At 27.8% G+C, this 27713-nt stretch overlaps 7 protein-coding genes across 7 annotated transcripts; 4 read left to right on the forward strand and 3 right to left on the reverse strand.

The window, feature by feature from the left end:
- Positions 1-127: 127 nt before the first annotated feature.
- GO595_008160 (aldo/keto reductase) lies at positions 128-1150 on the reverse strand (the record flags this gene model as incomplete). The annotated part of the gene is made up of 1 exon (XM_067921704.1): positions 128-1150. The coding sequence occupies one exon, from the start codon at positions 1148-1150 to the stop codon at positions 128-130; it is 1023 nt and encodes a 340-aa protein (XP_067771639.1).
- Positions 1151-7624: 6474 nt separating this feature from the next.
- GO595_008161 (Ras-related protein RABD1) lies at positions 7625-8356 on the reverse strand (the record flags this gene model as incomplete). The annotated part of the gene is made up of 2 exons (XM_067921705.1): positions 7625-8205; positions 8353-8356. The coding sequence occupies 2 exons, from the start codon at positions 8354-8356 to the stop codon at positions 7625-7627; spliced, it is 585 nt and encodes a 194-aa protein (XP_067771640.1).
- Positions 8357-8796: 440 nt separating this feature from the next.
- Positions 8797-9216, forward strand: GO595_008162 (nuclear transport factor 2 family protein; the record flags this gene model as incomplete). The annotated part of the gene is made up of 1 exon (XM_067921706.1): positions 8797-9216. One exon carries the CDS (start codon positions 8797-8799, stop codon positions 9214-9216), a length of 420 nt encoding a protein of 139 aa, XP_067771641.1.
- A 1723-nt stretch (positions 9217-10939) lies between these two features.
- GO595_008163 (uncharacterized protein) lies at positions 10940-11695 on the forward strand (the record flags this gene model as incomplete). The annotated part of the gene is made up of 1 exon (XM_067921707.1): positions 10940-11695. One exon carries the CDS (start codon positions 10940-10942, stop codon positions 11693-11695), a length of 756 nt encoding a protein of 251 aa, XP_067771642.1.
- Positions 11696-11820: 125 nt separating this feature from the next.
- On the reverse strand, positions 11821-12453 carry GO595_008164 (OB-fold nucleic acid binding domain containing protein; the record flags this gene model as incomplete). The annotated part of the gene is made up of 1 exon (XM_067921708.1): positions 11821-12453. The coding sequence occupies one exon, from the start codon at positions 12451-12453 to the stop codon at positions 11821-11823; it is 633 nt and encodes a 210-aa protein (XP_067771643.1).
- An 80-nt stretch (positions 12454-12533) lies between these two features.
- GO595_008165 (RabGAP/TBC) lies at positions 12534-13427 on the forward strand (the record flags this gene model as incomplete). Its single annotated transcript, XM_067921709.1, has 1 exon — positions 12534-13427. One exon carries the CDS (start codon positions 12534-12536, stop codon positions 13425-13427), a length of 894 nt encoding a protein of 297 aa, XP_067771644.1.
- Positions 13428-17974: 4547 nt separating this feature from the next.
- GO595_008166 (AGC family protein kinase) lies at positions 17975-19366 on the forward strand (the record flags this gene model as incomplete). The annotated part of the gene is made up of 1 exon (XM_067921710.1): positions 17975-19366. The coding sequence occupies one exon, from the start codon at positions 17975-17977 to the stop codon at positions 19364-19366; it is 1392 nt and encodes a 463-aa protein (XP_067771645.1).
- Positions 19367-27713: the final 8347 nt, after the last annotated feature.

Genomic DNA, 27713 nt, shown 5'->3' on the forward strand with positions numbered 1-27713 from the left:
CGAGTTGTCTTATTATCGATTTGAATTTACTGTTTTACATTTAGAGATCATAGAAAGAAAAGAAATTGGATTCAAGTGATGAAATAGTGACACAAATTTAACTATAAAAATTGGTTTCGAGTTGTTTTTATTCTCGGTTTGCATCGCCAAGTTTTACATCTGCAAGCTTAGCAATGTCGGCATCTGTGCGGTTACCGCTGATTGGAATTGTTTTGAGTCTTTCTTCGATGCTTTCATATTCTTCTTTCGTTAATGTGACAAATGATGCGCCGAAGTTTTCTTTGATACGTTCATCAGTTCGCATTCCAGGTATTGAAACCACGAAATCGCCTTTGCACATAATCCAAGCTAAAGATATTTGCGCAGGTGTTACATGTTTAGATGCTGCAACTTCTTTGATGTAATTAAGTAATTCTTGATTCTTTTGAATGTTTTCTTGTGAGAAACGAGTAATGACACGTCGAACATCATCACCTGTGTACTTAGTTTCGGCAGTGTACTTTCCACTAAGGAATCCTGAGGCTAATGGTGAAAATGGAACAAATCCAATTCGTAATTCTTTACATGTTGGAATAACTTCTTTTTCATACATTCGCTCCATAATTGAAAATTCACATTGAATAGCAGTAAGTGGAGTAATAGCATGGGCACGTCGGATTTGATCAGCATCTACTTGAGACATTCCCCAACATCGGACTTTTCCTGTCTTGATAATTTCACCCATAGCCCAAGCAACATCTTCAACACTTGCATGTGTAGGACGATGCCAATAATATAGATCGAGCCATGTGGTACGAAGGCGTTTTAGAGATGCATCAAGATGCTTAGTGATCTCTTTAAGAACTCCTTCACGTCCTGGTTCTTCAATTGGCCCAAAAAACATGAACTTTGATGAAAGAACAACTTTGTCACGTATGGGTTCTAAAGCTTCGCCAACAATTTTTTCATTTTCACCCATTGCATAAACTTCTGCTGTGTCGAAAAACGTACAGCCTTGTCTATATGCTTCATGAATTAAATGAATTGCTTGATCGTGTGGAGTTGGATCACCATAGCCATGAGATAAACCCATTGAACCATAACCAATGGCTGAAACTTTAAGATCACGGAGCATCCTTGTTGGAAGCGTGACTTCTTGCTTGATTTCCATTTAAGTGAAGTTAATGTTAAGACGAGTTTACGAATTCAAATTTATCGGATATTCAATATGAATTAGCACGAAAAAAGCAAATTGAATGATTATAGAATTCACTGAAATTATTCAATACCGTTTGGCTCAATTTTGGTTAAATTTAAAATCTTGAGCTGATTATTTCTTGTATTTTCATTTATTTGCATCAATTTTTTAAATAACATGAGTTTTTCAATTTTACATGATGGTAATCATTTGCTATTATTGATTTCATATATTTTTCTTTTTGCTAATTTATTTTGAATATCAATTGGCCCATATTGTTTTAGTTGCGTTTGGAGCGCTTGGTTATGTTCCTTATATATTTCTCGTGATAATATTTTTTGGTGTTCTATTGCTGTATTTATTTTACGCATAAGAATAAACATAAATAAAGAAAATATTATTGAAAAGAGTAAAGTTAAAAAGAAGGAATTTGATAAAAAACTAAAAACAACTGAAACAGGAGATAGAAAAATAAAAATGCTTTGATGCGTACTATCAATATCCCACTGCATTAGTTCTTTGTAATTGATTTTTTTGTTTTGTGATGAATTTTTGGAAAAGAAATTTTTAAATCGATTCTTCCAATTCATTGATGAATCAATTACAGCTTCTTTCTTTTGTATAATTACTCTTTTTGTGTTAATAGGACTTGAATAGAAAAGTTGTCTTTTTTTGTATTTGGTGAAAAATAGTATCATATTAATAATTGAAATTATTAAAAATCCAAAATTAAATTCTACTGGCGCAAATAGAAAAACAAGCCAAATAATATATAATGGAAATCCTGGGAATAATTGTGATTTAAAGTCAACTTCCATTCTTCAAAACGGACGTTTAAGATTAATTTGATTTGAATAGTTTATTAAAAAGTCACATTGGGATTATTATTAAAAGTGACGAAACAAAAAGTGACTTTGCAACGTATTCCAAGTTTTTGGAATGAATGAAAGCCAAAATCCTTTGATTGGTCCTAAAAACATGTCCAATCAAAGGATTGCAAGAGAACTCCAATGCAGGCTTGTTCCTGTTCAAAAGGTTCGTTCACGAGCCGTGACATTATCCGGAACTTTACGAAAAATTCCTCGTTTATCAAATCAAAAGCCCAATTATACTAAAAACATACTCTTGCCACCTCTTCTATCCAAAGAACCCGAACCTTTATATACACTTCAAAAAGAAATTTCAACTGATGATCCAATACAATTTATTAAATCTGCAAAAGCTCGAAAAATTAAAGATGAATATGTTTATTTATCACCATCAAAAGTTACAGAGGATTCTGACCATCCAACTAATCTCAAAATCATTCCATCAACTGAAGCTTCTCAAACAGAATTTTGGACCTTATCATTAAAAGGTCTAACTCATGTAAAAAATGGGTCTGTTGATTTCATACCTTTAGAACAATGGCTATCATCACTTCAAACATTTTCATTAATTATGCAGATACCATTTTTCAAATATCAGCGTCAGTGGCGTCTATTTCGTCAATGGAAATCATACGTAGTAATTTCTAAGCTCCGTAATTCGCGATCTTTAATCAACAAAGAGCTCTTTTTTGTAAACAATTCAATGCGGCTTTCATTCTTAAAAATTCGAAGTAAATTAAATGAACTTCAAAATAAGCGACTTTTTTCACTCACATCTGAAAAACCATATACCATTGATGAATTAATTAATGAGAATTTAAAATACAAAGAAAAAGTTTCAAAATATTTGGAAGATATGTATCAACAATTAACACAAATTGTTCAAAACTCATGTGAAAAGACATTAGAACTTATAAATGCACCTAAAAATGAAAAATATGAAATGAGTTCATCAATATATATTAATCCACAACATAAATCTAAAAAAAATCACAAATCCCAATTTGATGAAAAATCATTTCGTTTCACACAAAAGGCAATACAGAGTGCAATATGCACGAAACTTGTTCGATACATTCGATTGATTGATTATAATATTGTTTCATCAGCACGGAAAGTATGTTTTATATCATTTTTAGAATTCTTTGCTATCTTAAAGACATTGTATGATAAAGGAATCGAACAAATAGGTTACAAAGAAGACATTAAACTTGAAGATTTGCCAGTGGAATATTCGCAAATTTATTCGGTGGTTTACCAAAAAGTGTCTTCAACATTCGAAAAACCGATTTTCAGAATCGACGTAAACTATTCAAATGGAAACATCACTTTTACACCAAAATTTGATGAATTTAATGAGAAAGTTGATATTTTACGGGATTTCTTTATAGAGATATCAATGAAAATTCCAAGATTAATTACTAATCCTTTATTTGCATCTTATATTGATGGACAACAAATTACAGATTTAACACATAATGTAACAATTCCTTTACCTAATTTGGATAAAATCATTTTTGATGATCCGATTTTTAAAGAGACGCTTAAGAAGCAAAAGAAATTATTTGAATCCTCATTTGATATATTAAATTATTATTTAAATTCTTTATCGAAAATTTTTGATTTTTATAATGAAAACTTAAATTATAATTTTGATTTTTTAGAGTCAAATACTCTGAAAATTACTGATGTTAAAGATAAAATAAAATATTTTAATGAACAAAAAGAAATTGTACAAAATATTCCAAACAAATCTTTTGTTGGAATTTTTTGTTGTTATTTAAAAAATGTTAAAAATAAAATTATAAATTCCGCAAATAAATGTTTAAATATTATAAATGAATATATTCCTAAAATCATAAAAAAGTTATTTAGTGAATACAAAGAATTAATTATAAAAAATCATTCCGAATTAACTAAAGAAATTAATTATAACATTGAAACGTATTTTAATTTTATAGATTCGTGTGAAAAATTCGCTGAAGTTGAAAATGACCTAAAAAATAAATGTAATATAATAAATGATTTTTATTCTCTCGCATCTGATAAAAATATTATTTTATCTTCTGAAGAGAAAAAAGATTTTAATGAAATTCAACAAAAACATAAAATAATTGAAAAAGTTTACAACGATTCGAACGATACAATTATATCGTTATCGTCAAAGTTCTCAAAAATCATTGAAAATGAAATCAATACTTTACATAACGATGAAACCCAATTTTCGAAGGAATTACAAAATCAAGTTTTATCGAATCCTAAATCATCTTTGAATGAAATAACACATGTTATAAATTTTATTACATCCAAAGCAAATGATTTAGAATCACGTGCGAAAAAAATTCAACAATATCAAAAATCGATTTTGCATATTCAAACTCGTTTCGAAGAGATTGAAACAATAATAAAATACGTTAATAACATCCAACGACTTTGGGATACTCGAAAAAATTGGGAACAAACGATATCGAATTGGTTTTCATTAGATTCGAAATCAATTCATATCGAAGAAATGAATAAAATAATTCAGCAATATAAAGAAAGTGCATTATCTATTGCATCATCTTTAAGTGGAAATTTGGCTGCAGACGATTTGTGTTCACAAATTTCGGATTTCGAGAAACTTTTACAAGTTTTTGTGTATTTGCAAAATCCATTGATAAAGAAAAATGATTTGGAAAGAATTTTCGGAGGAGAAAATGTTGACGAATTGACGTTGAAGAAGCTGTTTGAACTTCGTGCATTTGAGTTGAATGAAGTAATTAAAGAAATTGCGGAACAAGCAAAAAATGAAGAAATATTAAGCGATTTGTAAGTAAAATGTAATTATATCATTTATTAGTTTATTCAAAATCGATTTGGAATTAATTCAAAAAAATTAAACATAAATTTTCGATTTTATTTTATATGAAATCACGAAGATTAAATGGTAATTGCATAGACTTTCATTGTAAATTTTCTGAAATATATTTATGTTGTTAGTCACACACCAAAACTAATATATTGATAATAAAATTAATAACATATATAATTATTCGTTTCTTGATACAAATATCTGGTTTATTTAAGTATGCATTAATTAATAAATTTATGTGTCCAAAATGAATGTATCAAACCAAAAAATTGAAAATACAAATAGTATTATTGTATACATAAAAAAATATGATAGAAATGAAACATTTGGGAATTTACTTGTTGATAAAGATCACAAAGAAAGAATTTGCGATCCACTTCCATCACATACATTTAGCATATCAAATACATTTTCACAATCAAAAATATTTACGTAATCAAATACATTTATCCGGTCAAATAAATTATCAGATATCATAAAAAGTGATTTCACAGTTTTGTTTTCATATTTATTAACTTATACATTAACAACATCATATTCATTAACTGTTTCTGAAACACAAACAATATCATTTTCATTGTCGAGAGTAAATTCAACATTTTCTTATATAGTAACAAATTTCATTTACTATAATTATACAATTCTTATATATTCAACTAATCAATATTATTATTCAAATTACTTTACAATGTTTTATTCAAGCGAACCACAATCAATGGAATAACAAATTCAGCTTTAATTGGAATAATTTGTGGATCAATTGGATTTGTTTTCATAATTATTGGAATTGTTATATTCTTAGTGAAAAGTAATAAGAAAAAAGAAAAATCGACTTCAAAATTACAATTTAAAGATTGGACTACATCAAGAACGAAACAAATTGAATAAGTAAATTCTTTGGTAGAAGACAATTGGCTATGATATATCTCTATAACAAATGATTTTTGATATATTTAGAGTAAACTTTACATATATCACCTGTTCTTCTATTACTTATTCGTTTTCCTAATAACCAAACAAAGTATTAGAGATCGTTCTTACAATGATAATGTAAATACCCACAGTAATTTTAATAAATGGTATTTGTATGAGTTATAATTTAATATCTTAATATCATTGAAAATGATCATTAGAACAAGAAGTTCATCAAATATCCTCTTTAACTATAGATTCTTCATCTGGAAAATCAAAAACATTTGTCACACATATTCATTTTTTGTTGTGTTCAGGAGAAGCGAACAAAGGTGCAGAACTTATAATATCATACATTACTGAAATCAATGAATAATAAAGTTTAATTCTAATTTATTTATGTTGATCAAACATCCATTCCTTAACACTATCAATTCCAAATGCCACAAACCATGTAACTCTATGATTACCTCCACTCAAATGCGTAAACAGCAAATGATTTCCTTCTTTTCTCATTTTATCAGCTTCTTCATTAAACTCCTCAGGCTTAAGATTCAAATTCCACGTTGCTTCAGACACATTACAACCATTTCCACGCCATTTTTTAACTGCTTTTGCTTGTAACTTACTTGAAGATACATCACCTTCACAAGAGATTATCCAAGTGTTTTGTTTTTTCAATGGTTCCATTACTTTAGGATTCCATTTACAGGCTCTATTAAAGCACCTGCAAATAAATTTGGCTTTTTTAGCATCATTACAATTGATGACATACAGCCCATGGATTGACCTGTCGTATAAATTCGATTCTCATCAATCGGATAACTTTTTTGTAAACTTTTCAATAGATATATCGTTGCGTCAATGTGATGACTATAGTTCCAATTATCATCAACTGTAACAAGGATATTCAGGAGCAACAACAAAGCATTTATGACGTGATTGGAATTCTGGTTCTGCAAGTGTGATAGCTCCATTACCTTGAAATAATGGATGTGAAATTGGTCCACTTGCTACACTTGCATCGTGGATAAACAAAACCAATAGATATTTCTCATTTGGATTATAATTCTTTGGTATGTAGATATTATACGGTAATATTTGACCTGTAATCGGAATTTATCGATAAATTCTTTTTGCTGAAATTCATCTGCTACAAGACATTTTTCAATAGTACTTTTTAAAAGTGTTTCACTAGATTTATATGTTTTACCATCTGTAGTTTGTATATCTTTCGTTTGAGTTATAATTGCATTTCCTGGATATTCATCATTACCGCCTGTGCTCCATCCTGCACGTAAACCAGGGCCGCCTTGCATGCGATCGCGTTCTTTCTTCTTTTCAGCATCTTGCGGCATTTCATCGCATGAATTTAGATTAACTTCTGTTTTAAGCTCAACGATCACATATTGACCATCAACACTAATTGAAGACGGTTCTGGTGAAGAGCTAGTATAAACACGAGTTATCTCTCGATTATCAACGTGATAAGAATCAATAAAAACACTTTTTAAACTAATGTAATTATCGTATTCAAGAATGATTGCTGACACCTTCGCCCATCTCCAAATACCTTACTTAATACAGTAACTGATTTAACATGGCTAGGGTTACTAGAGTTAATAGGCTCTGGCTGAGTCATTGTGAAGTTTTGTTTTGTTATAAAAAATCGATCTCAATTATCGACAACAGAAAGAGAAAAAACCGCCACATTTTGAATATGACCGGAGCGTCAAATTTCAATAAAAATTGATCGAAAACCGTTATGAGTTTATCGTAGTAAACGGTCGATGATGGATTGGTGTTTTTACTTTAGCAGCTGCAACCGCCATCCTGAACTTTCTTTGAGGCGCCAATTGGTACGCTTCCTCCAGACCCGTTTGCGGCTGGTCCGCCAGCACCCTGTTTCTTCTGCATAGCTTCTGCCATTTTTTGGAATGTCATTTCAATGTTATTATTGTCTTTAGCAGAGGTTTCGATGAATGCAACTCCGTATTGGTTGGCAAGGGCTTGTCCTTCTTCGGTTGTGACAACGCGCTTGTCTTCAAGATCAATCTTATTTCCAACAAGAAGTCTACAAACATCTGGGGTTGCTAAACGATCAATTTCCTTCATCCAGTAGTTTATGTGATCAAATGAATCACGATCAGTTACATCGTAAACAAGGATAATACCATTGCTTCCACGATAATATGAAGCAGTAATTGTTCTGAAACGTTCTTGACCAGCGGTATCCCATACCTGCATTTTAACTGTCTTTCCTTCGATCTCAATTGTCTTGATTTTGAAATCAACACCAATTGTTGAGATATAGTTATCACTAAAAATGTTTTCTGCAAAGCGGATAAGGATACAGCTCTTACCTGTGCCTGAATCTCCAATAAGAAGAACCTCTGATGTAAGAATTAAAATATACTAAAAAGAAGGTCAAAATCGGTGCTTGACATGTGAAAAATACCGAAATTTACCCTATCATTCAATTGAAAAATATTTGCCCTTTTGAATAAACGGTCGAAGACATCAGATGAAAACCCATTTACTCATTATAATAAGTAAAAAAAGATTCAAAATAAGTATTTTAAGAGTAATGTTGCTATTTCTATTTAATAATATTTGAAATAGGAATGAGAAATGTTTTCAATTATTAATCATTAATATTATATTTCTTTGATTATACTCATCATTAGCCATACAAAATATCACTTATATAACCTATAAGGAAAACATATTAATAATTATTTATATTAATGAATTTGTTTTGTTTTCAGGTTACTTTTCTTCCATATTATTTCTGTTGAATTTAATCGTTACAATTATTTTATTCAAAAGTCATCAGTTTTGTTTACATTTAACCGGAAAAATGACTTTTTCTATTGAGTACAGGTAAAACTGAAAATTCAAATGATCACCGGAGTTTCTTTTGGTGCAGCCAATCCGATGCTTTTTTCATGACATCATTTTAGTAAATAATAGGCATCTCAGAGATGGAAAACAATACAGCTGCTAAGAATTTCGAAGAAGCAATTCGTGATCGTCTTGTAAATGGATTTAAGAATTGGAACGGCGGATATGATGGTTGGTTAGAATGGTGTAACACACTATATGAACCAGATGCACATTATAATGTATACAGTCATCGATTAACATTACAACAATATAAAGATATGATGGGAAAACTTTTCCAACATTACACGATGGAACTTGGAGCATTTGATAATATGATCATTAAAGATGATTGGGCAGCAATACGTTACACTGTTAAAGTCAAGAATCTTGACACAAACGAAGAGATCTTGCAACACACAATGGAATTTGTTAACTTTAAGCAAAATCCAGATCCCATAGGTGTTCGCGTTGTTGAAGGCTGGGCGCTCTCAGATAGCCCTCTTTCAGCTAATCATTAAACAAGGAAAAACTTTCATTTTATTTGTTAGTTCCTTAAAAATTCACTCACACATATTACCCACTTCATTTGACGCAAAAGAATTAATAATGAAGGAATTGTATAACTTGTTAAACAATTAAAATCTTAGTTCAATTATGAAAGTTTGTTTTTATTGAGATAACATTTTATTTACATTATGTATTATACATGAGAAACATTTTTACTTATTATATTAAATTCGTATTCCGAAATTTATTTAAATTTATTGTTGAAATTTCCAGTGAGTTAAATCCATTTATCTTGATTAGAATAAATTGTATGGACTGCATAAGTAATGTTATATTCATCATTAATTTCTGTTGTAGAATCGACATTGAATTCAAATGTATAAATATTAGATGTGCCTTTGTGCTTGATCATTGAGATGAAATGTCATTCGATTCAAATCCTTCACTAAGTGAAATGGCAAGTATAAGCGCTAAACTCAAACGAGACAGGGGGTGGGGTTTGAAGGAATTAGGGTTTAAATCCACAATAACTCTTTATTAAGCTGGGCCTTTTATAATATCAGTGTCAATTGCTTTTTGCTCAAGAAGTAATTTGACTATTTTTTAATTCGTATTAATATTATTTTAAATTTCTTAATTGGTTACGTAATGCTTCATAAATTATTTCATGAAACAAATGTGTTTCTTTGGTTACAAATTGGTACAAACTAAATGCTTACATTGCTGTTCTTTTTCTTTTTACTGAAATATGATTATGAACTTATAACCCAAATCATTTCAATGTAATTTCAGTTCAAGTTTAACTTTTGGTCATATGAAAAAATTCATATATAATGATATTCATACTACCTTTATTATTACAACACGATGTACTTTTTTCTATAAAACCTGATTTTATATAATTTAACAAAGTTTGTTCGAATTATATGGCTGAAAAAAAATCCAACTTTTCTTTATCATTAACATTTTCTCCAATATTAAATCGAAATAGGCGACTTTCATTTGACAATGAGGTGGAAATTGATGAGTTTGATGTTTCAAGGTCTAATCTAAATTCAACTAAAAAAGATTTATTTTCCAAATTAATTGCTGGGAAAAGAGCAAATTCACAATGCAAAAGTCAGATTAAAAAATTTCAAGATCAGCTTAACGAGCTAACAATTAATGCAGAAAAAACAATGCGTACCTTGGAATCAAATAATGAAAAACTTCAAAATGAAAATGATCAACTCACAGACCTCAATAGGTCAATGCCACAAATCGGTTTTCTTGAGAGCCAATTAATGCTATTACAAAATATAAAAGAAACTGCAACATTTGATGTTATATCAGATGAACCTTTTCATGAAATTGGAATACTGCAAGACGGAGATGACATGTCAAACCTTGAGAGAAGGATTTCTGCTCTTATGTACAAGTTAAATAAAGAAAGAAATCCATGTTCAAAATACATTTCTTTACGGAAAGAAAATTTAAAACGCAGATACTTATATACATACGAAATAGTTGAATCGTCTATTCGTAAAACAGAAGAGGAGCGATCAAGATTAGAACAAGAAGTTGAACTTCTTCGATCACAAATTGCGAAATTAAAAAAATAATTATGTATTTATTTAATAAATGTTAATTAATAATTTTATGTTTTTGATGATAAGCGCTTTATCAGAAGGAAATTAGCGATTTTTTACTTTATGCTTTGTTCAACCAATTATCAATTCAATTCTGGTCTTTCTAATGGAGTCTCAGTCACCTTTTTGGGAAAAAAGCTGGAGTTGGTTTGGATTCGATGGCCCTCCAGAAGCTGGTGTTGATTACTCTTGGATACAAGTTCAGGAAGACTTAAATTTTATTGGTTTTAAAAATGTAATTAAATCATGCGTTCTTTACTTTTCTTCAAGATATCCAAATACTTATCTAATCAAAACAAGAGATGGAATTTTAGAACTTTGGAATGTATCTGATTGTTCATTTTCTTTGTTAACCAAAAGTTCATCAATACTGTTGGTAGCAAATGGTCCATACACATTTCATTTGGCAGATGCATCTTCAACCTTAATTGAACTCCTAATGAACACAAGAAAACTTCCATTAAATTCAATGTTAGAACTCGAAACAGAATCTATTCCAATCATATTCACAAAAACATCCGCAAGTAAAGAGATGCCAGAACCATCTGTGAACCTTTTACAACCAGCATCCCAACAGTGCAAAGTCGTTCTTACTGGCACAGGAGTTGAAAATGAATTTCATGGTGAATTTGATTATTCTAAATCAGAAATCAAAATAACAAATGAAGAATCAGACTTTACAATCAAAATGGATGACATAATCAATATTGATATTACAATAATAGGAAAAACATATTTAGTGGTTGCACTTAGAAATGAAAAAAGAATCGAAATTGCTTTTGATGAAAGCAATACATTCGAAGCAAAAAGATTTTACAGTAATATTTGTGAAGAAATTGGAAAACAAAAGAACGAAGATTAAACGTCCGCCAAAGCGATACAGTAAATTGAATTGTTTACATATGTTAGAAATGATAAAATGAAATTTCTAAATTATTAATTTACCATTTTTTTTACTCAACACCATGCTAAATGCAAAGATTTTTTTTATAATGGGTAATATGATCCTTTTGATGAATACATTATTCCCGTATTTTCCAATAAAGATATAACACGCTTTGCAATTTCATCCGTTCCACATATTTGTTTGATTTGCTCATATGATACGCCTTGAGGTTGATCACAACTAAGAATGAGATTTGTGACTTGATCGCTGATTTTATCGAAACCTGTTGAGATAGAAGCATCTGACGATAAAAATCGTTCTTGTGATTCATTTCTGAATTGTATGTTATTTCTGTGTATAGCTGCTTGTTCAAGAAGATGTTTGACTTCTTCCATTGGATCATTTTTAGTACTATAGCACTTCAAAATAATCATCCTTTCAACGTCGCCACTAATTTTACCAAGAACTTCGATATAATCGCCAACTTTTGGAATTGATAGTAAAGAATCAGTTGGAACTTCAACACAAATAACACCAGTTCCATCATCAATCAAAAAGCTTGTTTCATTGTTCTTAATCACAAGACCACTTATTCTTGCATTAATAAAAATAATTGGTCTATTATTTTCATCATTTAAATTTTGCTTGCAAAAGTATGCTTCATCTCTTTCTGCTGTGCTTGCAGAAAATATGTCTCTTATTGTAAGTTTTAGGTGTGAATTTGTTATTGTCATTAAAATGTGAATTCATTCCAAATTTTGGGGCGCCCCATTTACAAATAAAATTTGAACCACCCCATAAAAGTGACAAAATAATGGCACTTTCGGCTGAACAGTTCCAAGAAATCCTTGATGAAGATATTCTAGTTGATAGAGAAAAACTTTTTACAGCTGCAAAGTACGGCGTGCCAGAATCAGTTCGTGGGAAAGTTTGGATGTATTTATTAAATGTGTCAGATAATTCACACCAATTTGAAGGGAAAGCTGTTGAAGAAAGAACAAGATACTATAACAGTCTACGGCCAAATACATTTCCTTATATTAAAAATGCTGTTAACACGGCAATTCATAATATGATGGTTTCATCTTTTGCCGACAAACGAATTTACTTTAAAGACACTATGTCATCAAGTATTTACAATATTCTTTCCAACTATTTTTCATGCGAACCAAACATGCATTTTACTCCAGGAATAGTTAATCTCACAATTCCGTTATACATTGCCTCAGGAAGAGATGAAGTTTCATCATTTTTCATGCTTAGTAGTTTATCCGACAGAATTAACACTATGACTGAAAATAGTATCCATCTCAGATATGCGTCAAAGCTCTCAAAATTCATTAAAATCTTTATGCCTGAACTTGCTAATCACTTTGGTAGCGAAGCCATTGATCTTGATGAAATTTTTGTACATTGGTTCCAATATTTACATTCAACAGCACTTCCATTATCATCTTTGCTCCGTCTTTGGGACAGATATCTTTCAATTAGCGATAGCGAACTTCCACGAACAGTTTTATTTGTTTCTCTTGCACTTGTTGATCGATTAATGCCTAAATTAGTCAGAATGGAACATATTGAAATCAAGAATTTTTTATCCAATCTTCCCTTGATAGATATGGATGTTTTATTGGTTCAAGCTGATACGCTTAAATCACAGTTTGAAGCATTATATAGTTCCGAATTTGGAGAAGATGAACATGAATAAAATTTTTAAAAATTTGAAATTATCGTCTTGTCACTTTTGTATTGTGCAAAAACGGTGTTTGACAAATTCCCCTTCGAGGGTAATTTATGTTCAAAATTCAAATAAACCGTTATAAATAAAGTAATCGTAACCAAATGAATCTTGATCAACAAACTGTCAATTCATTAATAGAAGCACAACTTGCTTCATGTGAAGGACAAGAAAAAATATCTTTGGTAATCACTGGTCACCAAGATGATGCTGCTGCAAAAGCAACATTTTTCAATATCCAAGCAAAAAAGTATGATACTGGTGGTTCTGTCGTTAAAACATCTGAAGAAAGGTACCGTTATTCCCAGCTACTTGAATTCAATGAATCATTGATTTTGGATTATGGAAATATTAGAATCCTTCGTCTTTTCCCACCTAAGAAATTGATAGGAAATAAATCAACGGACTTTGTGACCCAAAGACAAGAAGCACTCCAAAAATGGCTCAATGAATTGGTCGAAGATGAAGAAACATGCTCAGATCCAAAAGTTTTGAAATTCTTCAAATTGATTGAATAAAATAATGAGGAAAATGATTTAGTGTTTTTTGCTAATCTTGAGCGAGGCAACTAGAGCTAGTTTGTGATAAGTCAACTAGAAGAAATGAATTTTGAAGATTTGCATCATTTGAGTTCTAGCAGAACTTGTATTTTGATTTTGCGGAAACATTAAGATTAAATGTTGGAGCTTAAGTTATTAGTCGATGTCTTAATCCGCGTTTGACATTTTTCTTCGTTTTTCTTATTTTTCACTATTGCTTTCTTTGTCAATTATTCCTTCAATACATTTACCATTTTCTTCTGAAATGCATGTGTGATCTTCAATAAATTTTAGTTATATTGGATTAATTTTAATATTGTTATGAGGAAATTGTCCTGTAACAACCACTGCACAAATTGTATCTTCACAATTCTCATTACTAAATATATGAATTTCATAAACACCTTCAATAACTTCATTATTATCTTTAAATAATATAATTTTTTCATTTGTTGAGCAATGTTCTTCTTGGTTGTTTTTGTTGTGATTACTATAATATACATTTCTATTTGGATCTACTACAACTAAATCTAAATCATAATATATTGGAATGTTTTTAGTAAAGTCATCTTCTCGTTCAAAAAATTTATCCATATATGATAATGTTACTTTTAAATCTGATCTTCTTTTTCTCAATATTATTTTAGCTGAATAATGTTATTTCCCTGTTATTCTTAATTCTTTACATATCCGAAGCCCAAAATTTGACAATCTTTTCACTAGAAGAAGTGTTGATAAATCAACAGAACCATGACCTATCTTATTATCTGGTGTTCTTATTCCTCTATTACTTACAGCTGATTCAATAATTGCTGCTCTAAGAAGTACACCTGAAGGTTTGAAATTATATTTCATTCAAAATAATAATATTAATTTATAAGTATTGAGCTCTCGATCTCCTGCCGCGTTGGATTGGGTGATGATAAGTTTGTTGTATGATTCCAAGATTTGTTTGTTTTCGTTCTTCATAATCATCTTCATTAATTGTTTGTTCAACAGAAGGAATTTCTTCTTCATCAATTTAAATATCTTTATATTTCTATATTTCTTCTTAAGCTTTTTATGCTTGCCGGATAATTTATCTATCTTGCTTTTTAGCTCAATTATGCGTACCATTAACAATTGATCATTTGAGAAATAAACTTTTCCTTCGTTGTTGATCATTTCAACTTAGTATTTCGTAATGCTTCTTCACAACGAACTTTATTTGCAAAATGTTTCATCGATTGTGTATAATGAAATACTGATTCGTATCTCGATTACATTGAGATATTTGTGCAATCAAATTTAAAAATTTTGTTGATTGTGGGTTACTTATAGAATATACCCCCGAATAATAATAACATTCAATTTGATCAAGCGTTTCATCAAATAATAAATATTTATGTCATTGTGATGTATATGATAAATAAAAAATATTAATCCCTTCAAATAAAAAACTACGAGCTGGTCATAGGTCATATTCAATAACATTAATAATCAATGAAAACGCAAGTCGAAAAATGATATATGGAAAAATAAAATTATGTGCAAAAAATTTCAATACTGTAAAGTTATCAATTTCACCTCACAATTAATAGTGACTTTTTTTATTTAATGACAGTTTATGTGAAAATTTGACTTAGTTTGCTTAAAATTTCCTTGTTATTTTTGACATAATCAATGGAGGAAATTTCTTACTTCGATGGTGCTTCATTAGCAGAACTTTTCAAAACTCACACACCTGCTGCGATTGGATTTTGTGAAATGGTCTTATGTCATTATAAGAAAATTGGCTCTTTTGATAAATTCATAGAAGATCTTAAAGAACATGATTTCATATCATCATGTCAAAATTCCTGGTCTCAACGCGAACTTGCTGTACACTGTAAAACGTGTGGCGTTTTTGATCAAAGTTGTATTTGTTTTGAATGTTATTTAAATGGAAATCATGAAGGGCATTCTATCATTCTAAGGCCTTTTAGCATTGGCAACTGTGACTGTGGCAACATGTCACTTTGGCGTCCTTCTGGCTTTTGCTGTCATCATCAAAATACATGTGAACATCCAGAAGAGAAATACATTGAAAAAGGTCTTAAAGACATTCTTGTTTCTATATTTACGGCAGCGACCTTACATATTCATGAATTAGCTCAAGATAATCCTCTACATCTACTCAAATTATTAGATTGGCTTATGAAATTTGTACCCTTAGGTGATGGGTCACGCCGTTGTGTTGTATTAGGTTTTTCAAACAATGATTCATATTATCATATAATGCAAAATGCCATCAATTATTCCCGAAATGTCAATGAGAAGTTTGTCGAACTCTTTGGCATGTTATTAACTGACAGCATTTTTGGTGAATATTTTGGATATGCTAATTTTCGAAATCTATTACAATATCTCGAATACAATTACAAGCATGTTGATGAAGGGGGCTCGATCAAGAACTTACAGCCCATCTGTCATTTTATGTTTCATTCATATTCTATTGATCCCATCACACGCTGTATCAAAAACCATAACTTACAATGGATTCCATTATATGTTGAATTTGTTAAGAATAATATCGATTACACATATTTAAGGGTTCGAACTGAATTAGCACGAAACAATTGCGCACATTTTGAAACCGAATTTTTAGGCTTAGTTAATTCTATCATTAAACTACCAACAGAAAAGAACAACTTAATTCAATTGTTTAATGAATTAACACCAGTTTTCTTACATAAAGAACATCTTGATCAAGGTGTTACTAATATATCTGATATCACACAAGCGTATCATTTTGCTCCAATCTTTTCTATTAATGTTAATTTCCATGTTATTACAAACATTATATCGAAAATGGAAGAAATTGATTATAAATTTATATTACAAAGTTTTGAGAAATATTATATTGACATTTATGAGAATCAAAATTATAATAAAATCTTTGATTTAGATAAGCCATTACTTAAACAATCCATTTTTGATGATTGTTCAATATATACAGAATATTCATCGATGTTATTATTATATCAAGTATTAATGCATGAGAAAGATACAATTAAAGAGAAATTGATCGAATCAATTAATGATTTAGATAAGTTCTTACAATATGTAGCTATTAATACACAACGTAATTTTATTTCTACTTATTTCTATTCACAATCGATCATTAAGAAATGTTTTGGACTTTTATATGTATTAGATTTTAATTGCAGAAGATTTCAACATGAATTTAATTTCCCACAATTCATATTATTACAATATTGCGCAGGATTAATGAACAATAAAGAACAATTCATTAATACAATTGCTCATACAATTGGTTTATATAATGATAACATTGAAGAAATGAAAGAATTAATACAATTTGATTTCATTTATTTAATTTCTACTTTGATAACTGATAGAATGTTAATGAGTAATGATACTAAAGCTATTACCACCCAAAAATTAGCACGAAAACTTTTACTTAGATCAAAACCTTTTCATTCTATTCAAAAACTATTAAATTATGAAACAAAATTATCAGAAACAGATTTCAAATATTATATCGATAATGTTACATCGACAATACATAATAATAAAGGAAACTTATATAAACTTAAATCTGTTAATCTTTGGGATCCTTTAGCACCTATAGCACCAGTCAATAAAATATTAACAACATATTCCGAATATATTGCACAAAATCCAGAACAATTATTACCATTTAAACCATTTTTACCTGAAATCAATAAATTAGATTTAATCTCAATATTATATACACCAACATTAATTGTAAATGAATATTTAATATTATTAGAAAATAAATCAAATGAAACAAATCATTTAATATTAAACTTATTAATGATTACATCTGAAAATCGAAAATCGACCGAAAAAGTTATAATAGAAGAACCAATTAAAGTTAATACAATTGATGAATTTATTGAGAAAATACCAAATAATAATTTCGAATCATTTATGTTACAAAAATTCATTTATAAAGATAATGAACCATATTCTATGGTTGATTTAATTCAACGCCTTGGAAAGATTGGTATTAATTGTTTAATTAAAATGTCAATAACATTTGAAGCCAAAGAAAACACGCAAAAAGATGACGAAGAACTTGCCAAATTAAATCATGAAAAATTTGAGAAGTTACGAAAAGAAATTTTGAACAATTTCTCACAACGACAATTACATTTTAAGCAAGACATTAAAGATAATCATGAAATAGATGAAGAAGAGCCATCAATACAAAAGGACACATGTTGTGTATGTAGTATTACTCGCGATGAAAAAGAAGAAGTATTATGTTATCCGGCGTTTGTCTTACATACACATTTACCATTAGAATTCGATGGTGATATTACTTGGAATAGTGTATTAGGTATATCAATCTGTAAACATTTATCACATTATGATTGTATACCGATACGTTGTCCTATTGATCGATCACATAAGAACACATTTATTCCACGACTTGATAATATCAATGATTTAAATGATGAACATTTACAACAAATATTACGGAAATTTAAGAAATCGATTTTAGATGAACGAGAAGAAGATGATAATAATGACATTGAAATATTATTACATTCGATTACAGCTTTAATTATTACATTCGAAGTACGTCTTAGATCTAATCCGGGATGTTTAGATAATGATAAATATTCGATACTTGCACGTAACTTATTTTTATGTGTAAGACAATTATATTTAATGGGTAATGTGTTATTTAATGAACAAACGAAATGGACAAACTTTAGACATTTCATTTGTGACTTAATATTATCACAAAACCCAAAGGGTGAGATCAAAGACATCTGTAAGAGACATTCGACTGATTTAACGGGAAAAGATTTAACATTATACTTAAAACGTGTTAAACTTTCCGAACATTTCTTATTAAATAATGAAACGGAAAGTAATCATTATTTGGATTGGGATGAACTTTTATCGAATGAAAATCTTTGTAATGAATTCGATTTCAAATTTAATGGAGAAGAATATGTATTCGATCCTTATAAACTAATTAACTTACCTCATAACTTCTTCGAGTTGGGTAAAGAGCCATATAACGCTGTGAACCAAATCAAAACAACTGCAACACAATATTACATATGTTTGAATAATGGTAAAATCATAAGCGAACAGAAAAAAATCGACTTGTTTCAGAAGAATAACTTCGACCCAACGGTGCTGATGGCCCTCAACAAACAGTTCACAGAGATGTCAATAGTACACGACAACAAAGGAAAGTACTACTCGGTGATACAGGAGCCGATTTACTTGGACTTCTTGGGTAACCCCGACGTGCAGCTGAAGAACGGCCATTTGCTGTACTTGTCAGAAGAAAAATATGAGGCGCTCGTCGATAGGCTGCTGTCTTCTGATTTCATATCTTAAAAAAGTAATAAATTTTTTGTTTTTTTCATTATGAACAAAATTACATTTTATATGGTATGAAAGTGTGTTTACTGTTTTTTGTGTTTTATTATTTACATATTTTTTTTTTTTTTCATTATGAACAAAATTACATTTGATATGGTATGAAAGTGTGTTTACTGTTTTTTGTGTTTTATTATTTACATATTTTTTTTTTTTTCATTATGAACAAAATTACATTTGATATGGTATGAAAGTGTGTTTACTGTTTTTTGTGTTTTATTATTTACATATTTTTTTTTCATTATGAACAAAATTACATTTTATATGGTATGAAAGTGTGTTAATTGTTTTTTATGTATAATTATTTACATACTTTTTTTTCATTATGAACAAAATTACATTTGATATGGTATGAAAGTGTGTTTACTGTTTTTTGTGTTTTATTATTTACATATTTTTTTTTTTTTTCATTATGAACAAAATTACATTTGATATGATATGAAAGTGTGTTTACTGTTTTTTGTGTTTTATTATTTACATATATTTTTCTTTTTGCTTTTGTTTTATTCCTAAATATTTTTACCAGATTCAAAAAGATTTTTATTCTGGTTACATATTATTTATTGATAAACATGTGATCGAACTTCAGATTATGTACTGTTGTCCTCAAAGTTCAAAACGTATTGAGAACGGCGGTTTGATGGTTCTAAATTTGATAAAAACGACATATACACATCCTAAAATCAATTCTGATAGTAATTATAATCAAAAGATATTATAATTACGGAATAATATCCGAGCAATTTCATTTGAATTTGCTCCCTCTTCAATTAATTCGATATAAACGACATTTTTACTTCGATCCAAATATAATCGTTAGTCTGATTTGATGCAAAGTTTGTAATGAATTTTGGACATATTATTTATGTAAAATATTTATCAATAAAGTTTTGATCAATTATATTTTCAACAAGTTAATATGTTTCATGGTATATATCAAATTGATATAGACATAAATGATTTCATAATTACTTTTATTAATTTCTTTATCCTTTAGATTGGTTTCAAATAAATAACATAAAAAAATATCACATTAACCTAAATGAGAAGAAAATGCAGAATAAATCACATATAATGGCGATAAAAACATACTGAAAATCTAAATCGAATAAAGTCGTTGTTTGTAGAATTGAACACAGGTGATGTTTTTTGGTTCACAAAGAATCAAATTTCAAAATTTAATATCATTGTTGTTTATGTTTTCCTTAATCTTCAGTTACCCATCTTTGCCCACAGAGAGGACAATAATGTGATCGTGTAGTAATTAACTGGATACAATCAGCATGGAAAGTGCATCCGCAACGACCTGTACGTGTTTCACAGTTACCTCTTTGACCAAAGTGTAATAATGCACACTGCAAGGACCATTCAAAGGCATTCTGCATATGGCACAATCACCATTATGGGGTGTTGGACTAGACACCAATGATAATTGTTCAAATTTGAATACAACCGTTGGGCCGCCCCTTTCTGGCATTTTTTCGCACTTTGAAAATTGATTTAAATTTGATCGTTACCATTTGTGAATCTAAAACGATGAAACTCATTTCAAAAAGTTCTATCGAAGTTCGCATTTGGTGCGAAACCGTTTATTTTCCATTTAAATTCATTTACGATACAATACATAAACGATCATCTAAGCCATGGCGAGTCCGGACTCCAATTAACCACATCTAAACCCAGTATATACGAGTATTGTTAAAGAAATGTTTAAAATATTTTTATTTAATGTTTAATTTTGTGATTTTTTTTATGAATCTCGCTCACAAATTTCCGAAAAGTTATTTTTTCTTCTAAAGATATTGAAAATCTTGTCTTCCTTAAAAACAGGATGAAAACTAGAGAAAAACTATATAAACTAGGCCTAATTATTATGGCCACTTATTTATTTCTTTAAATTTATTTCAGGTAGAATGAAAAAAAATTGGTTTTCTGATTTGAAACTACCGTTTATGTGGTTGGCTGGAATACTTCCCCAATTGCTAAGTTAAATTTAACAGAAATTTTACGACACGTTTCTTATCCCTTTTATAGGACCATTATTAAATCGAATTTTTTGGAAAATGATTTTAATCATAATAAACGCTTCAGATTTTGAAAGTATTCAAATATTGACAATGTGTGCTTGATTTCATTTTATTTTAGGATACAGCTTCGCCAATGCACATGCCTAGTGATGATATCAATACAATAAACACAGGAGATAAAAAATTGAATAATCTATCAACCAGCTTGAAATTCTTAATCGAGCTTGAGAAAACTATATTCAGTTTAAAAAAACATACAGCCATCCATTAAAAAAGTATTGGAATTATTCGATTCAAATTATCCCTATACATTTAATAGTATTATAAGTAACATGGTTTATAATGCATTTTCATCACTAAAACATGAATTTGATATTTACATAAATTTTTTAAAAACACTTCAAACGAAAGAAGAAGAAAATAATCAAAGTGTCGATAAACTAATTTCAATTTTTATCAAACGTATAACTGAAATCAACACACAAGAATCATATTATTTAATGGAGAAACTAATTGAACAAAATTTGATTGATAAAAATATTACCAAAAATATTAAATCGAGATATTTTTCTCATTATCAGGCAAAAGAAGAAAACCAAATCCACATAGCATTTGGAAATGATCCAAATTTAGAAGAACTTTCAAAGAATGATTGGGAACTTCATAAGAAATATGTTAAAGAAGGACATAATCCAAATGACATTGCGAAAATAATTCGAAATGATGAAATAGAAAAACTTCAAGAAATATCATCACAAATAAATTTTGATTTTAATCAAACAATTGAACCATCACTTTATGAAAGATGTTCATTTATTAATCAAAAGAATGTTTCATTAATTGATTATGCAGCATTTTTTGGATCAGTTAAATGTTTTAAATATTTACTTATGAATAATGCAAATGTAAATAATACAGGTAAATATGCAGTTGCAGGTGGAAATGAAGAAATAATTCATTTATGTGAACAAAATCATTCAACATTTGAAGGTGCATATGAAGCTTCAATAGAATTTCATCGAAATAATATCTTTAAATATATTTATGATAACAAATTAGAAGAAATACGACCAAAGAAAATACTTCAAACGCCTGGAGATGAAACTAATCATTTGGTAAGTTTTTGTATCAAAAAAGATAATTATGATATTTCAGCGTTTTTGGAAGAAATGGGAATTAATGTAAATGCTGATAATATAAATGAATCAGCAAGAAATGGAAATTTATTTCTCTTGAAATATTTCCTTCAAAATAATCAAATTCCAAAAAATATTTTGCCATTTGCTTCAGAATCAGGAAATAGTGAACTTGTGAAATATGTTTTAGAACAAAAAGAAATTGATGTTAATGCAAAAGGTATTCATTTGAATAATTTAGAATATGTTTTCATAATTTAGAATATGTTTTCATAATTTGGAATATGTTTTAATAATATTTTATATGATTCAATAATTTGGAATATGTTTTAATAATTTATAATATGTTTTAATAATTTTATATATGTTTTAATAATTTGAAACAGCACTTCATATAGCCGTAAGAAATAATAATATAGAAATAGTAAAATTACTTTTAGATAAAGAAGGAATTGATGTTAATGCAAAAAATATTCATTTCAATCATTTAATATATGTTTTAATAATTTGGAATATGTTTTAATAATTTTATATATGCTTTAATAATTTGAAACAGCACTTCATATAGCAGTTAGAAATAATAATATAGAAATAGTAAAATTACTTTTAGATAAAGAAGGAATTGATGTTAATGCAAAAAATATTCATTTGAATAATTTTGGATATGTTTTAATAATTTGTAATATGTTTTAATAATTTGAAATAGGTTTTAATAATATTTAACTGCAATTCAAATTGCACAAGAAAAAGGTTACACAGAAATAGTAAATTTACTCCGTGAAAAAAGTATAAACGAAAATTTTCAATCAAAATCTTCTTTTGTAAGCATCAAATCTTCATTTTCGATAAGAAATGGAAATGAAGCGTATATTGCTAATAATCAAAATCAACTTGAAGATCAAATTTTCGCAGTAAATACTAAAAAGAAAATTACAAAAAGTGTTGATGTAAACACTCAAACATATGAAAACAAACATATTCGTAAAGCAAAATATAAATACATAAAAACAATAATATTATAAAGTGTATTATAAGAAAAACTTCAACAAATAATTATAACAACAATAGTAAGATTTGATAAATTTTCACACAATTTAAACGATAATTCTCCAATCATTTGAGAATACCGCCACTGATAATAAACGGTCGTTTCAAAAACTTAAAATTCATTTTTCTTTTTTATTTCAAAAAATATTTAAATTTTAGTGAATATTTTAAATTTATCTATATGATGATAGTAATATATTTTAATGGTACTGAATAATTTCCAAGAAATCATTCTGAGTATCACATATTGGAGATCCAATTTCACATACAAAAAATAAAATTTAAAACAAATTTTTAAGTTCACACTCGCTTGAAATCAACAAAGAATAAAATAATTTTTGATCAAGAGGAATCTATTGACTGTTTTTGAAATATGGAATCATTGTGATTACTTTTGATATAAGCAAAATTTAAAAAATCTGTCTTGACAAAATTTTTAAAATTAGATAAATTTTGGGTACAAGTATATAATTTTGAAAAATATTTCATATTCATTTCATGAATTAATTTCCAAAATTTGAGAGCTTCCATCTTTAATTGAATAGTTTATTCGGTGTCAGATAGGTAAAAAATTGAGAACATTCGTCACTTTTGATTCAATTTATATCAAAAATTTGTGGGGAAAAGTGGACCCTTTCCAGGGTATAAAATAAAAATATCTTATCCTATAATTATTTATTTCTGTATCGTATTATAAGAAAAAAGTTTGCCTATGGAATGAATATATTTTCACTATGGTAATCTAATTTGGTATTTTTACGAAAAATACAAAATTTTAACGTTTTCACGAGAACGTTTATAAACGTTTATAAACTGATATCATCAAATAAAAAAAATAAAGATTTTCTTGTATAAATTTAATATTTAGTAAATTTAATTTCCATGCACTAAAATAATAGTAATATGCGCGTATTTGTTATTAATATCCAATGTTTTTCAAAAATTTTTGTAAATTTGTTGGTGCAATTATCTTCTTTAAAGATGTAGCATATCTTGAATATATATTCCTTCCAGCTTTACTGGAAAATCTCATTTGTGATGCTTGAATCCACCTCGTATAATAAACAGTCAAAAATATGTTCTTCATCATATCGTTGAACTGCAAAATTAAATTCAAATTTAAAAGTGACAGGAACAGAACAAAATTCGTCTTTGTTCTATTTGAATATTCAAATCGTTGGATTGGAGTAAAAGAAAATTCATTAAAATCAATCATGTGTTTTGCATTTCCAAAATTGGTCCTCTAAAGAATTTTTACATTTTTTTAGAAATTGAATAGTTTATTATATCGTTCAATTCAAACTTATTACACTTAAAATATTCTGGAGAAAAATTAATTTTATCTTATCATTTTTATTTAAAAAAAGATTAACTTTATGCATTCTATATGATATTATTGTAATATTTTTGGATTAGGTTTAATTTGTTTCTAACTTTTTGTTAATCAATTTAACAATTTCATTATGACCATTTTTAGTTGCATATGTAAGAGCTGTTTCAAATATTTTGATTAAATTCCAAGTATTATAACGAAACATTATATTATGAAAATAAATATTATCTTTAGCATTAATATCGATTCCCTCTTGTTCAAGAAGTAATTTAGCCGTTTCTACATTACCTTTATTAGATGCCTTAATAAGAGCAGTTTGAAACAATTTTTAAAAATTCCGAATATTATTTTGAATTTTCAAATCATAAAAAGAAACATTAAGCAATATAATTGAATATTTCTAGCGTTAATATCAATTCCTTCTTGTTCAAGAAGTATTTTAACCAATTCTTTGCTATTTTTGAATCCCGTCGATGCAATAATAAGAGCAGTTTCAAATAATTTAAATAATTTCCAAATATTATTTTGAAATTTGAAATTATTAAAATAAATATCAAATAAAACAAATAGACATCTTTAATATTTACATCAATTCCTTTTTGTTCAAGAAGTAATTTAAATATTTCTAAATTGCCACGACTTGTTGCCAAAATAAGGCATGTATTAAAAAAATTGATTAAACTTTAAATTTATCTTTAAAACAAAAAAATACATAAATAAACTAAGAATTTATCAAGTAAATATCTAATTCATTGATATCAATTCCTTCTTGTTTAAGAAGCATTTTAACTATTTCTTCACTACCCATCCAACATGCTAACATAAGTGCTGTTTCAAGTAATTTGAATAATTTCCAAATATTATTTTAAAATATCAAATTATTAAAATAAATTGAAAATAAATTATGTTAACATTACTTCTAACATTAATATCAATTCCTTCTTGTTCAAGAAGTAATTCAACTATTTTTGCATGACTATAATAAGATGCCCACATAAGTGCTGTATTAAATAATTTATATAATTTCTGAATATTATATTGAAATATTAAATTAATAAAATAAATATTAAGTAAAACAACCAAATATCTTTAGCATTAATATCAATTCCTTCTTGTTCAAGAAGTAATTTAACTATTTCTATATTTCCAGTTATTGATGCATGTATAAGTGCTGTCATAAATAATTTAAATAATTTCTGAATATTATAGTGAAATATCAAATTTTTAAAATAAATCTTAAATAAAACATATAAATATCTTTAGCATTAATATCAATTCCTTCTTGTTCAAGAAGTAATTTAACTATTTCTATATTACCGCTTCGAGCTGCTATTGAAAGTGGCCTAGGAAATACATTAAATAAACGCCAAATATTCTTTTGATATAAAAAATTATTAAAACAAATTGAAAATAAAATTTATTATCAAAATCTTCATTATTGATATCGATTCCTTCTTGTTCAAGAAGTAATTTAACTATTTCTGTATGACCATTTTTTAATGCACATATAAGTGCCGTTTCAAACAATTTAAATAATTTCCAAATATTATTTTGAAATAAAAAATTATTAAAATAAATTATAGTACTACCATTAATATCAATTCCCTCTTGTTCAAGAAGTAATTTAACTATTTCTATATGACATTTAAATGATGCCCATATAAGTGCAGTTCGTAATAATTTAAATAATTTCTAAATATTATTTTAATATATTAAATCATTAGGATATATATTAAATAAATCATATAAATATCTTTAGCATTAATATCAATTCCTTTTTGTTCAAGAAGTAATTTAACTATTTCTAAGTTACCACAATCAGATGCTTTCATAAGTGCTGTTTCAAATAATTTAAATAATTTCCAAATGTTATTTTAAAATATTATATTATTAAAATAAATTTTAAATAAAACAAATTTATATTTCTTGCATTAATATCAGTTCCTTTTCGTTCAATAAGAATTTTACATATGTTTTCTAAACCATTATTGCAAGCACATAACAAAGCTGTGGCAAAAAATTAATATAAAATCCAAATATTTTTTGAAAACAAAAAACATCACAATAAAACATTTTATAAAGCTTAAAAACATTAATTATATTTGTATCAATACCTTTTTGTTCTAAAAGCAATTGTGCAATATCTGTTGATTTATTTTGACATGCAATTAGAAGTGCTGTATTAAATAAACTTAATAAACGCCAAATACTTAATTAAAACTTCAAACAATTTTAATGAATTTTGAAATAATTTTAAAAATATTTTGTGCATTAAGATCAGTATCTTTTCTTTCTAGTAATAACTTAATAAGTTTAATATCACCATTTTTACAAGCCATCATTAATTGTGTATTAAATACTTAAAATCAATTCCAAATATTAATTTGATACATGAAATAAACAAATAAAATATCAAATAAAACAAATTAATATCAATTGTATTAAAATCAAAGTCTTTTCTTTCTAAAAACATATCCAAAACAGCAGCAACCTCCTGTTTATCTCTATGTCTTAGCTTTTGCAATGCACTAAATGCTGTTTCATGAATTTATAATAAATTTCAAACAACATTTGAAAACTTTGAAACATTTAAACTTATTTTATTTCTAATATTTACATTAATTCCATCATATTTTAAAAGTAATTTGATGACATCAAATCTACCATATATACATGAATAAATTAGAGCAGTATTAAATAAAATGAAGATATTCCAAATATAAATATCAGACTTTAAAAAAGAATAACAAACAGCAAAAAGC

This window comes from Histomonas meleagridis (genome assembly GCF_020186115.1).
Source record: "Histomonas meleagridis strain 2922-C6/04-10x chromosome Unknown contig_60, whole genome shotgun sequence".
Taxonomy (NCBI): Eukaryota; Parabasalia; order Tritrichomonadida; family Dientamoebidae; genus Histomonas; species Histomonas meleagridis.